Source organism: Uloborus diversus, chromosome 9, assembly GCF_026930045.1.
Source record: "Uloborus diversus isolate 005 chromosome 9, Udiv.v.3.1, whole genome shotgun sequence".
NCBI classification, from domain to species: Eukaryota; Metazoa; Arthropoda; class Arachnida; order Araneae; family Uloboridae; genus Uloborus; species Uloborus diversus.
The window spans coordinates 55,291,901-55,307,038 of NC_072739.1; the positions used below are offsets into that span (position 1 = coordinate 55,291,901).

Below are 15,138 nucleotides of genomic sequence, written 5' to 3' on the forward strand. Positions count from 1 at the left end.
AACGTCTGGGAATAGATTTCATTCTTTTTCTTACTTTTTTTTTGCGTAATTTCTGAGTGTTCTAACCACACTTCGAGTCTTACTGTTTCTAGCTCTATTTTCGTTTTAAAGCCCTACTTTCGTAATCTAGCCTTCAGATATCTCTAAATACGTTACATTAAGTTAAAATCTGGTGATTTAGGGGGTATTTTCTAAACTTTAGGACAATTTTCGTGGCACTAGACGCAAATGTTGAAAACCGTGTGCTTCTTATCGTTATTTTGATAAAAAACAAAGTTGTTTCCAATAACCAAATTTTTGACTGAGAGTTCAAAATTGGTTTTTAAAATATTTAAAGGAACAGCATTATTCATTATTTCATCAAAAAATTACAAACTACCAAGTCCTGATGCTCATATGCACCCTCACACTAGAACACCTCCACCATCCTGGTTAACTGATCCAAATAAGTTCTTAAGATTAAGTGCCTAATTTTTTCTTCTACTTACAGTTATACAACAATTTAACCAAAAATGTTGAATTAATTTGTATCTGTAAGTAAGACGTGATTCTAAAACGTTTTTAGCTTATTTATAATTGATTTTGCGATGAAAAGCGTAAGCTTTCAGTTTTTCGCATGACCAAGAAAATTTCTGCGGGAAGAGGTGCCATTTAATCCAGCTAAATCAGAGAACTTGGCGAACAATTTTAGGTGAAAATAAAATGTAATATGTTTCATTTAACTCTGCAGAAACGTTTACAGCACTCAAATGTGTATTTTTCATAAATTTTTTAACTTTAAATCTCCGATCACGTTTTGTCAACTTTGCCGGTTGACCTTTTCTTACCTTGTTTTCGGTCCGATTCCTTTCTTTAAAGCATTTTATCAAGCACTTTACTATACAAACAAATAAATTAACTAATTTAGAGACATTTCAAACCAATTTACCACTACTGTGGGGTAAAAGTTCAAATTTTTGAATTGTGTTTGCGGTTTTTACGAATACCAGCCATTTTACACTAATAAGCACAATATTAAGGAATAAATAAACAAAAAATTAAAGCCAAATGACTTAAAAGGGTCAACACAATGAAGAAAATATTTGAATGTACGATGACTTTTGTGGCTTGTTATTTCTCTGTATCTTCGTTTTCTGACCCATTTCAAAAAGAAGATCCGTCAATATTTTGGAAAAATTAATAGGTTGTATTTAGAATGATAGAGGAATGATGTGAAAAAATATTGGACTTCATATTCGAATTCAGTTTTGAGTTATTTTAGTTTTACTAAAAAATTTCAAAGTGTACGTACACTTTTGGGAGCCACTGTATATACATATATTAATTTGAATTTCGGCATCTTGAATTCAAATTATGTTTTTCGCAATAAGGAGCGTGTGTGTGTGTGTATGTATGCGCGTGTGTTGTGTAGGCGCACGGTGTGGTGTGTGTGTGAGTGTTTGTATGCATGTGTGTGAGTGTTGTGTATGCAGTGCTGTGCGTGTACCCCCGTGTGTGTGTATGTAGGCATGTGTGTCTGTGTGCAGGCATGTATGTGTAGGTGTGTTTGTAGTTGTGTGTGTATATGCGTGTGTATGTATGCATGTGTGTGTAGGATGTGGACGCAACCTGGAGACGGTTTTCGTTATAGGAGCAGCATCGTGAGGAGCCGGTCGATGCGACGGTGGTGCTGCAAAGGGAGGTGGTGGGAAAATAAAATCAGCGTAGCGCCAAAAACAGTCAAATCAGAACAATAGCAATCGTGATTGCTCAAAAAACACCTGCGACTTTAGGATTGGTAAATACTTAAGAAAAAATAAGAAAAGAAATTTGTCTTCTTTTTTACAAAATAATGATGATAATAAGTGATATATATATATAAATATATATAAATAAAACTTTACTTGGTGTAGAAGAACTGCTATAAAAAAGTTATATGTTAAGAATAAGATAAGTAGTTATTATGATAATAATACATAAGTAGTAAAAGATGTGATATGAAAATAATATGATTACTTTTTTGTGTGTTTTCTTTTTCTTTTCTTTTTTTGAGTAAGGAAACTTTTTAAACGTGAACGAGCAAAAATGGACTTGTGCCAGTCCGCCAGTTGAGAATTGCTGTTCTGTAATGTTATGGATTGTGATTTCCATTGACGGACAATTTGGCTGTAAAAATTATTTTATGAAGTTTTTTACTATGTTTTTCTGTTGAAACTGCTCAATTTGAAGTCTCTTAAGAAGGCAGTATTTTTTGTCCCATTTTAAAATGAATATTTCCATATTTTCTGGGAGATAAGTCACACTAGAGTATATACTGCACTTGCCAAAATTGAAAAGAATATTTTTTTCCATAATGTGCTCATCAGAATGTGGCCGCATTAGCTTCAGCAGAAAATCACTGTGTATTTATGTATATCAATGTAGCATAAAGCATCTCAAACACTTAAGATTGATATTGTTCTAACCTAATGAGATATGTGGGTGAAAGTTACTAAAAAGTGCATCTCTTGACACTTGGCACTCGCAGTATGAGTTGAAATATAATTAAGAACATAAGTATCATATTCTTGTCCCTCAACTGTAATAACTTTCACAATTAATGCAAAAATCAAGGGTTTGATATACTACTCATATAAGATGCAACTTATCTCCCAGGAAGTAAAATAGAGTACTCTACTAAAACACTATGCCATTTTTAGAATTTTTTAATGTTGTTAAAATTAGTATTTGGTACATGACATAACAAATATTTTATTGAGATGTGCAACTGTTAAGAAAAGCCTAAAGATCTTATATGATTCTGCTTCAGGGTTTTTAGGGGATTTAAAAAAGTGCTCCAATTCGTTAAAATGTAAATGCACACCCCCAGATGGGCTGTTCATCCACTGGAAGGTGTCCAATCACTAGTTGTTCTACCTTTAATCTTAAAAATAATATTCTGTTTTGAAAAAAATATATAAAAATTGGATAACATTTTACTCAGTAAAAATTAAATTTTTGTTTTCACTTAAATATTCAGTGGATTTCTTCTTGCATAATCATTTAATACATAGAAACCAATGAATTTTTAATTTCACATCTTATGCATTACTTTATTTACACTATATTAAACAATATTTTTGAGTGCAATTCAGGTATCTGTTCTTCATTAACTGAATCATAAAAATGCTCTTCAAAATCATTTAAAAAATACTTATAGTGTTGAGTTACTGTTACTCAATTACTAGAAGTTTTACCGTTCGTTAATTTTTTTTTTTTTAATATAAATTAACATCTGTAAACTGGGATCGATTAATTTATGACTAGCAGCATCAGTGGTGATGCATGTTTGTTTCTGGTGAGTTTGTTTGTGTATAATGTACTTAATTTCATTTCTTGAGTTTTTTTCCTATAAATTAAGTTTAAATGAACCACACGAAAATAACAAATTAGAGTAAGATCAGTCACTGTTGTATTTGACACTTTCATAACACATGTCTTTTAAGTAGAAATTTTTAATCTACATAAAGCTGTATTGAAGTCTTTGAGAGTTATAAGGTCTCGCTGAACAAAGGGTTCCAGCGCTTTAAAACAGCTGTTTGCAATCATTATAAATGCAGGTATAGCCATTTTTTCTAATTCCTGCTGAATTTGACAGTTTGCATTTTTAAAGCAGTTAATTTTTATTTCCTCAAGTAAGTTGAGTATCATAAAGTAAATTACACATGCAAATGTAAGTTTCATTTTAAGAATGCATTTAAATATTATTAAAAGGAAATGTATTTGATTCTTACTTAAAATTTTAAATGCCATAAAATACATAGGTTATTTGTGATCTAAATTATTGACTTTTTATTGAAAATTGTTTTCTTCTCATCAAATTTTGTTTTGACTTTTAAGCTTGCAAATTTCAAAAGTATTAACTTTTCTGTGATCTATATTCATGCTAAAATTCTACTTATCCATTGTATAGATGCATGTTAGACAGTTTTGACAAAGCAATGCTTCTTCTTGGATTTCTTCAATGCCAGTTTGTATCTGTGATATTTAAAATATAAACTTATTATTTTGTGTTGACAAATTATTCTTTGTATTTTATTGTTATTTATTAACTTTACTATGAAAAATTGATATCTTTTCTTAAATATTCAATTTAGGAATTTTCTTTCTTTTTAAAACTTTTTGATGAATTGAAATACTTCTATTTTTGAATGAAGACATTTAAATGAATTAAAGCCCCTTCCTCTGATAATTTTTCAATTTTGTGAAATTGTAAGTTATATTTCAAGTGTAATAAAACTTGTTTAAATGGTACAAATCGTTTTTTGTGGTATGAATTTTGTTCTTATTACATTAACCACTCTTTTGTGCTGAACTTTTAAAGTTTAAGCACTTAATTATATTGTGCTTCTAATTTTTCTTGTGTAGAATTGTTCTTAGTATTTTTTGAATTGCTTATATTATAGTTGATTTTGAAATGTTTACTGGGGCTTATGAATGTAGTAGTTGATTTACTTTTACTTTAAAATATCTTGATTGTTTTAAATGGAATTTAAACAAATAAAACTTTTTTCAGCATCTGAATTAGCTGTTTTACTTGTCATTATATCACAATATTTTGTGCAATTTTGACTAAAGCTTACTGAATCACTATAGTTTATTTATTGCATACTTAATATTTGGCAATCTAACTGCAATTATTTCTATCTTTAAAAAACGCATTTCACAAGTGTGCTATATTTTAATGTGAAAAAAAAATTTTTTTTTTCACAAAAATGTTAATGTTTTAAGAACCTATTTTGAATCTCTTCTATGTTTAAGCAACTTGAATTTTTTAGACGTAGGACAAGTTGGAATTATTTTTACCTTGGAAGGAAAAAAGAGCAATTTTTTTATTGCATTTTTTTTTTGTAGAAAATCTACTATGGAACCTTCATTGTTGAAATAAAAAGAAATAGTTAAAACATAGCAAGTAAATATTTTATTTATACATTTTTCAAAAGAATGAAATACAAAAAATGACTTACATAATGTACATTGGAAACATAAGAATGATCCAATCCAAACTATAGTAATGAAAATACTTTTTCGTTATATGTGAGGCCACTCTATTGTTTTTTCAAACTTTTCTCCAAGTTTTGTATGAATTAACCTTTTACGCCCAGGATAGGCAGTAATGCCGTTAAAGAAAGTGTCAGTTTCAGGATTAAATTCTGGAGTATCAGGCATTATATGGAGATTTGGAGGCAACTGCTCACTGTCTCGAGCCAAACGGTCATAGTGGTAACATCCGTCAACAGGCATACTTAAGAAGGAAAGGAGGTCCCCAACTTCCTTCATTTTATGAAGTTCAGAGTTTGGAACATCTTTTTTAAATTGTTGGATGGCTTTTGTTAAAAGCTGAAGGATAAAGAAAATTCTAAGTTGAGTATTATTTAATTGAAAATGAACAAGATAAAGCAATGCAGCATATATGATAATTTTCTTGCATCAGAAAAATCACTATTTCTAAAATAAAAAATATATATATTATTAAAACTAAAAAATAATGTTTTTTTCAAAAAAATTTTAAACATATTTTCCCTTATTGTCAATTACCTTTTGCCACATAGTACACAAATATTCAAACTTATGTCAGTAAAAATCAGTTTTGGAGCAAAATATCTAGATATTTGCTATATTATTTTTGTCACATACCAATCCTGGGATTGGAATAAAGAAACTGTTACGCAACATCAGCTGAGAGAGGGAACCCACCTACATTTATTATTTTTCCCATGTTATCACACTTTCTAATGACAAAAACTTGAAAATTTGGCTGATATCCAAAATGCCATCTCTAGATATTTTGTTCCAAAACCAGTTGATTTTTATCAAACTGGGATTGGGCATTTGCCCATTAGGAAGAAAAAAATGTTGGTAATTAGTTAATTACCTCATTGATTAAAAACTAAATCTTGGTTAAAAAAATATTTGTTTGAAGGAGGGGAAAAAAAGACATTTCTCTTTCTGGCCCCTGAATTATTTTCACAACAAAAAAACAAATAAAATTATTTTATCTAAATGAATGGGAAGGGAGGGGGGGGGGGGTGGAATGAATTCAAAAAAAAAGTTACAAGAACATTCTGCTATGTTATCAAGTTTGGTTATCCTTTTCCTTTTCAGTGACATTCTACCAGTAGCGGCGCGAGAGTAAAAGTAGACGTCGGCGATGCAGTTTTGCGAGGCCCTAATTAATCATAAAATACTTTCAGACAAATCATTGAATTCATGGAATTATTTTTTGTACTAACTATTGGCACTTAGAGTCCCCAATTCACATAATTGGTAGGAAAAAAACATTTCGTGACTAGTAGTGCAATCCAAAAGTTCTTTTGGTGGTGGAGGGAGGGGGTGGCACATTGAAGGGGTAAAAATGACCTGATAGAAAGGGGGGTCCTCCCCCGGAAAAATTTTAAAATTTGTAGTTTTAAAACGCCATTTTAGGCTTTATTTGCTGATGTTAGGGGAAAAAATTTGCAGAGGTCTCAGTGGAAATTTCTAGAAATTGAAGCCTTAAAAACACAATTATAGGCCATATTTATTGACTTTAGGGTCAGAGACTGTCCCAGATCGATTCTTTGTTTAAAATAATAGGTCAAAATCAATCCCCTGCAAATTCTTTAAAATTAAAGTTTCAAAAACAGAATTTTACACAAACTTTGAAGATTTTACGGGAAGGAAGGGAGTTCTTCACTCGAAAAATTTTGAAAATTATGGTCCTAAAAACTTTAGCAATATTTTATATTCAGGAGCCAGTCCACTTAAACTTTTTGTTAATGTAGTTTAAAAAACCTAATTGCTAATGATATAAAAGAAAGGCGTTATGGGGACCCTTGTCCGAATATTTTCTGAAATTCAAGCCTTAAAAATGTGATTGTAAGGCCATATTTTGTAACATTAGGCTCGGTAATTTTTGAAATTCAAGCTGCGAAAACAACTTTAAGCAATTTTCGATGTTTTTTAGTATTTGGGGGCTTTAAGCTGGAAATATCGCGAAATTTACAATCTGGAAACGAAATTTCAGATGATCCATAATGCTTTCGGTGTATGTGTGTATGGAGGGGTGTGTGTTCAGGAGTAGCATTTTGAATATTTTCTTATTTTTAGACGAACTTAGGAAACGAGAAAAATAAAAGAAATAGGACGCAGGTGGGGGAATAGAGTTAGCTGATCAATAAGCTGTAGCTACTGAACATTTTAAATTCAGGCCCCGACAGAATTGGGCCCCGAATTTGCTAAGGCTGGCTCTGTGCTGTCTCCGCTGCACGAACTATTTTGATTACTTTTGTGTCTGTTGCATTTAATAAGAGCTTTAAGTCGCAACTCCAGCGCTCGAATACGCTACCTTGCGGTGATTTACAAAACTGCCGAAAAACCTAAAACATTGCCACATTGCGCTCCACATGTGTCTGTTGACGTAAACACAGGCAGTTTGTTCTGAGCAGGGCCTAATTACCCGAAAGGCTCGGGAAGCTTGAGCTTCCCCTCCAAATTTTCAGGGGCCTGAAAATGACTAAAAAACTGATTAAAAATTCCAGTTTGTTTATAAATGCATTTTGCTCTATTTATATTTTTTTATTAGAAAAATTTGTGCAATACAATATGCGAAGAGTTATCGGTAGCTTACCGGTTAAAATAATGACGTCACCCCCCAATGCTTTAGCATTAGCTGAAGTCATTGCATTCACGGTTAAGCACCGGTTTGTACCAGTCGTAATCGTCGAACACAAGTTAAACCTAGCAATCCATTTTTTGACATGCGGCAAAAAAAGAAACTTCAACTTCAACTTTGCATGAACTTATGTTTTGATAAACTCGTCATCGTCGCAGGTCGGCCGCACGTGACAAACGTTAGATGTTGCTTTATTTATCGGAGTTTTCTTTCTAAACATTAGTTGTTCCTTTCGTGTCCAGAGAGGGAAAAAAGCAATGTCTGCTCAACCCTCAGGTTCCAAAAAGCGAAAACGCAAAGCCTTACTAGAGCAAAGCAATAAAAAGCTTTCTCTTGCGATGAAGAGCTTTATCATTCAAAATGAAAGCGTTAAAATACAAAAAGAAAATTGTGAGTTAGCATCAAACTCAAAAGATGAAAATTCTGGATCGATATCAACCAGTGAAAAGTACAGATCAAAATTAAGTTCTGAAAAATCGGATGAAGTATCAAACAATGAAGAAAATACTGGATCGATATCAACCAGTGAAAATTCTGAAGCGACATCGATCAGTGAAAATGACAGATCAAAATTAAGTTTTGAATCGAACAATGAAGAAAATTCCAGATCGATATCGAACATAGTGAATGTTGAATCAACATCTTCAAATGAAGTAAATGTTAGCTCGATAATTGACGAAGAAAATTCCGAATCGATGTCTGAAAATTCAAGGGAGAGTTATGATACTGAATCAATCAGAAATAGTACAATTCCATCACAAAATATGGATTTCAAACTTGATATAAGTTCTACATTCAACAATCATGAATTTGATTACAGCGATCCTGCATTGTGGCCCTTGCCAATAACTGATGATTTTAGAGAGTACTTTGTGTACAATGAAGCAAAGCAAAATATGAATTCTCTGCAGAACTCTAAAAGAATTTTTGGAAAAAATGAGAGAATGTGCAATGCGTCTAATTTTTTTCGCAAAAAGAAAAATGGAGAAGTAGTCAAAAGAGACTGGTTAGTTTATTCTACTAGCAGCAAAGCAGTGTTTTGTTACATTTGCAAACTTTATGGTGTTGCCCAAGTCAATTCAAGTGAGCAAGCCTTATGTAGAGATGGATATTCGGACTGGAGAAACATTGCAAAAAGATTATCATCTCATGAAAATTCCGATTTTCATAGGAAGTCTGTGCATTGCTTTTCTCAGCGATCCATTACAGCAAATCGCATTGACAGTAATCTAGTAAATCAGTATAAGTCTGAATGTGACTATTGGAAAAAAGTTTTGCACAGAGTAGTTTCCATTATTAAGTTCATTTCTCAACGTGGACTCGCATGTTTTGGAGACAATGAGACTTTTGGCTCATTGCAGAATGGAAATTTTCTTGGACTCGTGGAATTAATAAGCTCTTATGATCCGTTTTTAGCGGAGCATATACAATCACATGGGAACAAAGGCAAAGGTAGTGTTAACTATTTATCTTCAACCATTGTGACAGAACTGATAGAAATTATGTCACATAAAGTATTTGCAGAAATAATATCTGAAGTAAAGAAAGCTAGATACTTCGGTATTATTGTTGATTCAACACCTGACATTAGTCATGTTGATCAACTTGCCATAGTCTTGCGCTATGTGGATAAGGATGGTGAATGTGTAGAGCGATTTTTAAAATTTATCCCAATTCATGGCCATAGATCTGAACATTTGCACGAAGTTATTGTTGATTTTCTGCAGAATGCCCAAATTGAGTTGAAGTATTGCCGGGGACAGTCCTATGATAATGCATCTAATATGTCTGGCAAATATTTCGGCCTTCAAGCACGTTTGAAAAATGATTTTCCCTTGATAGACTTTGTGCCGTGCTCTGCACACTCCTTAAATCTTGTTGGGACCAGTGCGGCAGAGTGTAACTCTCAAGCAGTATCTTTCTTTGGACTGCTGCAAACTTTATTTAATTTTTTTTCTGCGTCTGCTCATCGCTGGGAAATGCTGATAGAGAACTTTACTGCTATATCTGGTAATTTAACTTTAAAATCTCTCTCTGGCACAAGATGGTCTGCAAATGCAGATGCAGTAAAAGCATTAAAAAAAAATTACAACAGTATTTTGAGTACTTTATCTCTTCTCTCAGAGAATGATAATGAAAGTGCTGCTACTAGACATGAAGCTAGCTCATTAATGTTGAATTTAAAAAAATTTGAATCTGCACTGATGACGATCATTTGGAATAGCATCTTGCAGCGAATGCATAGTGTTAGCAAATCACTTCAGTCTGTTGATTGCGAAATGACTGCTATTTTGTCATTGTATTCATCCTTGATAGATTTCATGAGCACGGTGAGAAATAATTTTGCAGAATATGAAAATGAAGCAGAAATTTTAGTTGGCACAAGAGAGTATACAGTTTTTCGTGCGAGAAAAATTGCCAGAAGCAAAATGCTTGATGAAAGTTCAAGTGCTGCTGCTGTTTTTTCTGATAGAGAACGCTTTTTATATCAAGTTCACAATGTAATTTGTGACTCTATCATTACAGAATTAAATAAAAGAAAATCTGCTTATGCTTTCTTGGACTCAAGATTTGGATTTATGTTTAGTAAGTCTATGACTGAAGACACAATTCGAGAACGGGCCACAGCTTTTTAAAGTACATATTCAGATGACATTGAAGAAGAGTTTGCTGATGAATTCCTGCAGTTTCACAAGTTTACGAGTCATTTAAAACTTGCTGATAAGCTTAAAATAATCAGATCCTTAAATATTGAACATACGTTTCCAAATGTAGAGACTGCTTTACGAATAATTCTATCAATACCCATAACAAACTGCTCTGGTGAGCGTTCCTTTTCGGCCTTAAAGCGAATAAAGAATCGTTTAAGGTCATCACTTTCACAAAGCAAATTAAGTGGTCTTGCTCTTTTAGGTATCGAAAGTGATGTCACCAATAGATTAAATTTTGACGACATTATTGAAGATTTTGCAAATCGAAAAACAAGAAAAAAACCTATGTAATCTGTGAGTTTTTTTGCATTATATATACAATATTTATTGTTTATTTATATAAGTATAAACAAAGATCTTTAAAGCAATAAATATGGCAATATTAATGTTGTTGAAGGTTTAAACTGAAATGCAGAAGGCTGATCATTTCCAACTCTTTAAATTTTCTTTGCGGTTAATTAGTGGAAATATTTTTTGTATGCATTAATTTTTTAAAACAAATGAACCAGACTGCTAAAAGCTTAACCCATTATTTCACTGGAGATTGATTTAATTATGAATTTTGCCTGAGCACTGTTGTAAATAATGTGTAATGGGTTTCTCGGGGTGCATAGTGAGAATAATATTTGTGTCGTTGATCAGTTTTGCTTTAGTGTGTATAATTTTGGAAAATTTATGGAGCAAAAGTGTGTGGGGGGGCGGCCGATGAGCAAGGGGGGCCCTGAAACGAGTATGAGCTTCCCCTAACTTCAGAGGTTAATCGGGCCCTGGTTCTGAGTATTTATTAATGCAATCGATGTGTCTTAGATTGCTTTCAGCTGCAGAAATTGTTTCATTCCTTAGTAGTATTCTCGAGCTTCTAAAAATAATGTTAGTTTTCCTTATTTCCTTCTAAAAAGTGAGTTGATTGAGAAATGGTGATAGCGTTAACACAAGAAAACTCTGGATTAACAAACTTGGATAAAGTTATACCAGGTAAAAAAATTTTATTGTTTTGTGTGAATTTGTAAGAATATGTTTTTTTTTTAAATCTTAAATTAATTTAACTAACCATATTTTACAGCAGCATTTAGTTGGAATGGACAGTATGCAAAATATTTTCCTGAATATATTGTCGTAGAACAAAAATAAACTATTATGTTGTGGCCATCACGAAACTTTCTTCTATATTTTTCTTTCTTTTTTTTTCTGATCCTTCCCCATGCTTGACGAGGAAGCAATATTCCCAACAAAAACAAAATTACACGCAAAAACTTGATGACCATCCCAATGTCTGACTTATTGCAAAAGCAAAGCAAAGAGCGAAAATTGAAAGTTATTTTAAAAGCCTTGCTTGAATTTAATTACAAATATTTTATTTGTTAACAAACATAAGATGGCAACAGTTAAAAATTTGAAATCATTGAGATAATATTTCCGATCATTTCCATACAACTAAAATCACGAGAAATACGCAGACGATAATCTATTACGATTTATCTTTCTTACTGTTGCATTAATAAAGCTATTTTTATTCGCAAAAAAAAAATCAACACCTCTTGGAGCGATTGGCGTCAAAATTGAACCAAAGCCTGTTTACATATGGATTCACATGTTTTCCAAATTTCAACCAGAACGTAGCATTAGGCACTCACAATGGAAAAAAAGAACGGGCGATTGCGCTACCCCCTTTTTAGCTGTTGACACCAAAATAAAATCAGCACTTATACCCACTAAGGGCTACTTGCCGATAAATTTTCCTTTCATTTCGTCCATTATTTTTTGAGATACAGCAGTCACAATTGACGACAAAAAACGTTCTACAGCTCAACCCCCGTTTGAGTTATTGACACCAAAATTGAATCAGCACCTGTTCCTGTTAATGGCAACATATGGACCAAATTTTGTTTGATTCTGCCAGTTACTTCCTGAGGAATAGCAAGCACGCGTAACTCAAAAAACGTCCCATTGCTCCACTTCCCTTGGAGGAATTTGCGCCAAAAACCAATGGGCACAAGTTCACATAGGGGCACATATGTGTACCAAATTTCATTCGATTTCATGCGGTAGTTTTTGCTGTAGAGCGGTCACAAAAAACTGGTCACACACAGATGTGACACACGGACACAGACAGACAGACATTTTCCAAAAATAGTCGAAATGAACTCAGCACACCTCAAATCGTTCGAATCCATCAAAATTTGAAATTCGAAAATTTGCACGAATCCAATACTTTCTTCTATATATTAGATATAGAAGAAAGTAAAAATGTTTAACCGAGAAAGAATTTACTTTATTGCTTTTATTCTCAGCTGAAAGGTTTCGCCAAATTTGTTTAGGGTTATAGTTTTAGTATTGTGCGAGCAAAGTATCCTTGGCGAGATTCCGCATGTTAGTTAAAAACCATTTTTAATTTTTGTCATGAGTGGAATCAGGGGCGGCATTTCAGCATCTCGTTTGGGGGGGGGGGAGGCGAGTTTCTTGAACATGTATTTCCTCAGAACGGTATAAAATACATATTGTTTAACAAGAACTGATAATTAAATGGTTTTAATGTTAAGAATAATTAGGTTTGTAAAGAACAATTAAAATTTTTTCGACCGAAGCTTTAAATTAATTTTGTTATAAGTTATCTCACAAAATATCTCGGTACTAGTTTTTATTTTTTAATAAAGTTTTAATCTGCTATTTTTGGAGTCAGGAAGAACAGAAAATTTTGTAACTATAGTTAATCAATATCCAATGACTTAATTTATTGCCAGAATAGCTAAAGAGGAAGGTCTTGCTTTGCCTCATTGTGCTTCAAAGGCAATTCTCTAACCTCCTGAAACACGAAAGTCAAAATTGGTTGACGTTCAGTTCTCCTACAACTTTCTGGTTGTGTGCGTAGTTTTTTACACCGATGAAGAGGCTCCATTATTGTAGCCTTGAAATAGCTATATGCTGTATTTTCGTGTAAATTTGTGCTTTATTTACATCGGTTTTTCAATTTAATCACGGAAGTCATCTTTCGAATGACTGACCTGATTGAAACAGTCAAAAAACAATGGAAGCAAGAAAGTTATGTCAAAAAAGCACATTTCCTTTAGATTCCTCTCTTTAAAATAACCAAGAAAGCTTTTTAAATAGGCTAGTATTTATTTTGTGTCTTTAAAAAGTATAATCACAATTCACAAAACAATTCCTCTTCCCTCATGCTATTACTTATAAGTGTAATATTTTCTTTTTCACTTTCTATAACTGACCTACATAATATTGAAGTTAAGACCAATAATAAATATATCTCATTAAATCCTGTCTCAATTTCTTGAGAAACTGAATTGATCAGTTTATTCAAAATATTGATTTAAAATTTGGCTTAAACTTCATCTGGGTTTTGTCACCTCTTCCACATTGGCATACATTAAAAACTTACGAAAAGTTCTGTCACAAAGTTCCACACCTGGTTCAAGTATGCATTAATGCGAAAATTACTAAGAGTTTCAATTGTCAATCCAAGAATTAAGATTAGCGAATTAAAATTTTTATGATACAGTGTAGCATTTATCAAAAAAACGCACCGCAGTATAAATAAAGTAAACAAAAAATTCAGACAAAGGCATACATATTAAAATGACATCAAATTTTTTATCAAAGAAAAGGTCGCTTTCCAGTAATTCTTCCAGGGGGCTTTTATAACTCTTGAAGAACATCTTGTGTCACTCAGAGATTGTCAAGTAAAAGCCTCAAGATACATTTGTTGATGTGAAAGTATTTTTTGATGTGAGATGTTTTTCAAAAATAGCATATCTTTACAAAAAGTTCCCATGAAAGCATATGATACACCGAGTTGCTAAAATGTGTTTCTAGTACATGGCGTCAATGAACACTTACTAGCTGAACATTAAGTTATAATATGAGCATAAAAATTTATGTAAAATGACATGGAATTTACGCGTAAAAATTGCACAGAGTCTACACTGTACGGGTATCTCATACAAGATGCTCCATCACTCAATTTTGAAATATTTAACCCATATGAAGAGATTACTTCTTTAGTTAAGGCAAACACTTACCCTCCATCAGTTTTTTCTGTTCTGAAAATTCAGGCAAATGATTTTCTAAGTTATCTAAATTGAATTTTACCATTTTATATTATTCTTAGTGAAAAATTTGGGGGTGCAACCGCCCCCTCTCGCACCCCCTATTTGCCGCCCCTGAGTGGAATAAAATGGTAGAAAGATTACAGAATTCGATAAGTAAAAAGAAATAATGGTAGATCAACTGAAAAGAATACCACTACATATCCATGAGAATTTTGTTGATGATTTGCATAGCATGACATAATTTATTCATAACTCAGAAATTAGAAACATTCGAAACAGAAAAATTTTAAAGTAACCGATTCGGGAATTTGAGAAAAATAACTCAGCTACAAATGCAAAACAATTAGCGCTAGCCCAAGCAAGGCAAAGCAGTATCACCTTCTTTTGATAATAATTTTTAATGTCATATAATTCAATTATCTAGCATTAATTGTTATTCTTGTCAGGCCAAAATTATTATTTGGTTTTATTAAGAATTGATAAATATCGAATTCAGCATCTTGGAAATGTTTGCTTAGAACAATGAACTACGTAGTTTAGTAATGCTTCTTGGGTTCTGATTTCTTTCTACGTGGGCCAGAATATCAACAAGACTTTGAAAATTAATTTAAAAAGAATAAAGCGAAAAGTCATGCATAAAAACAAAATTTACTAGGCTTATTAGCATTTTCTTCGTTACCACGTGCGTTTG

At 32.4% G+C, this 15,138-nt stretch overlaps 1 protein-coding gene across 1 annotated transcript in view; it reads right to left on the reverse strand.

Annotated features, from left to right (window-relative positions):
* Window positions 1-4,923: 4,923 nt before the first annotated feature.
* LOC129229387 (uncharacterized) overlaps window positions 4,924-15,138 on the reverse strand; it is a 47,137-nt gene continuing 36,922 nt past the window's right edge. The window contains exon 4 of the mRNA XM_054863683.1: window positions 4,924-5,358. Coding sequence (XP_054719658.1) covers window positions 5,050-5,358 — 309 coding nt within the window. The 3' untranslated portion in view covers window positions 4,924-5,049. The remainder of the gene's footprint in view (window positions 5,359-15,138) is intronic.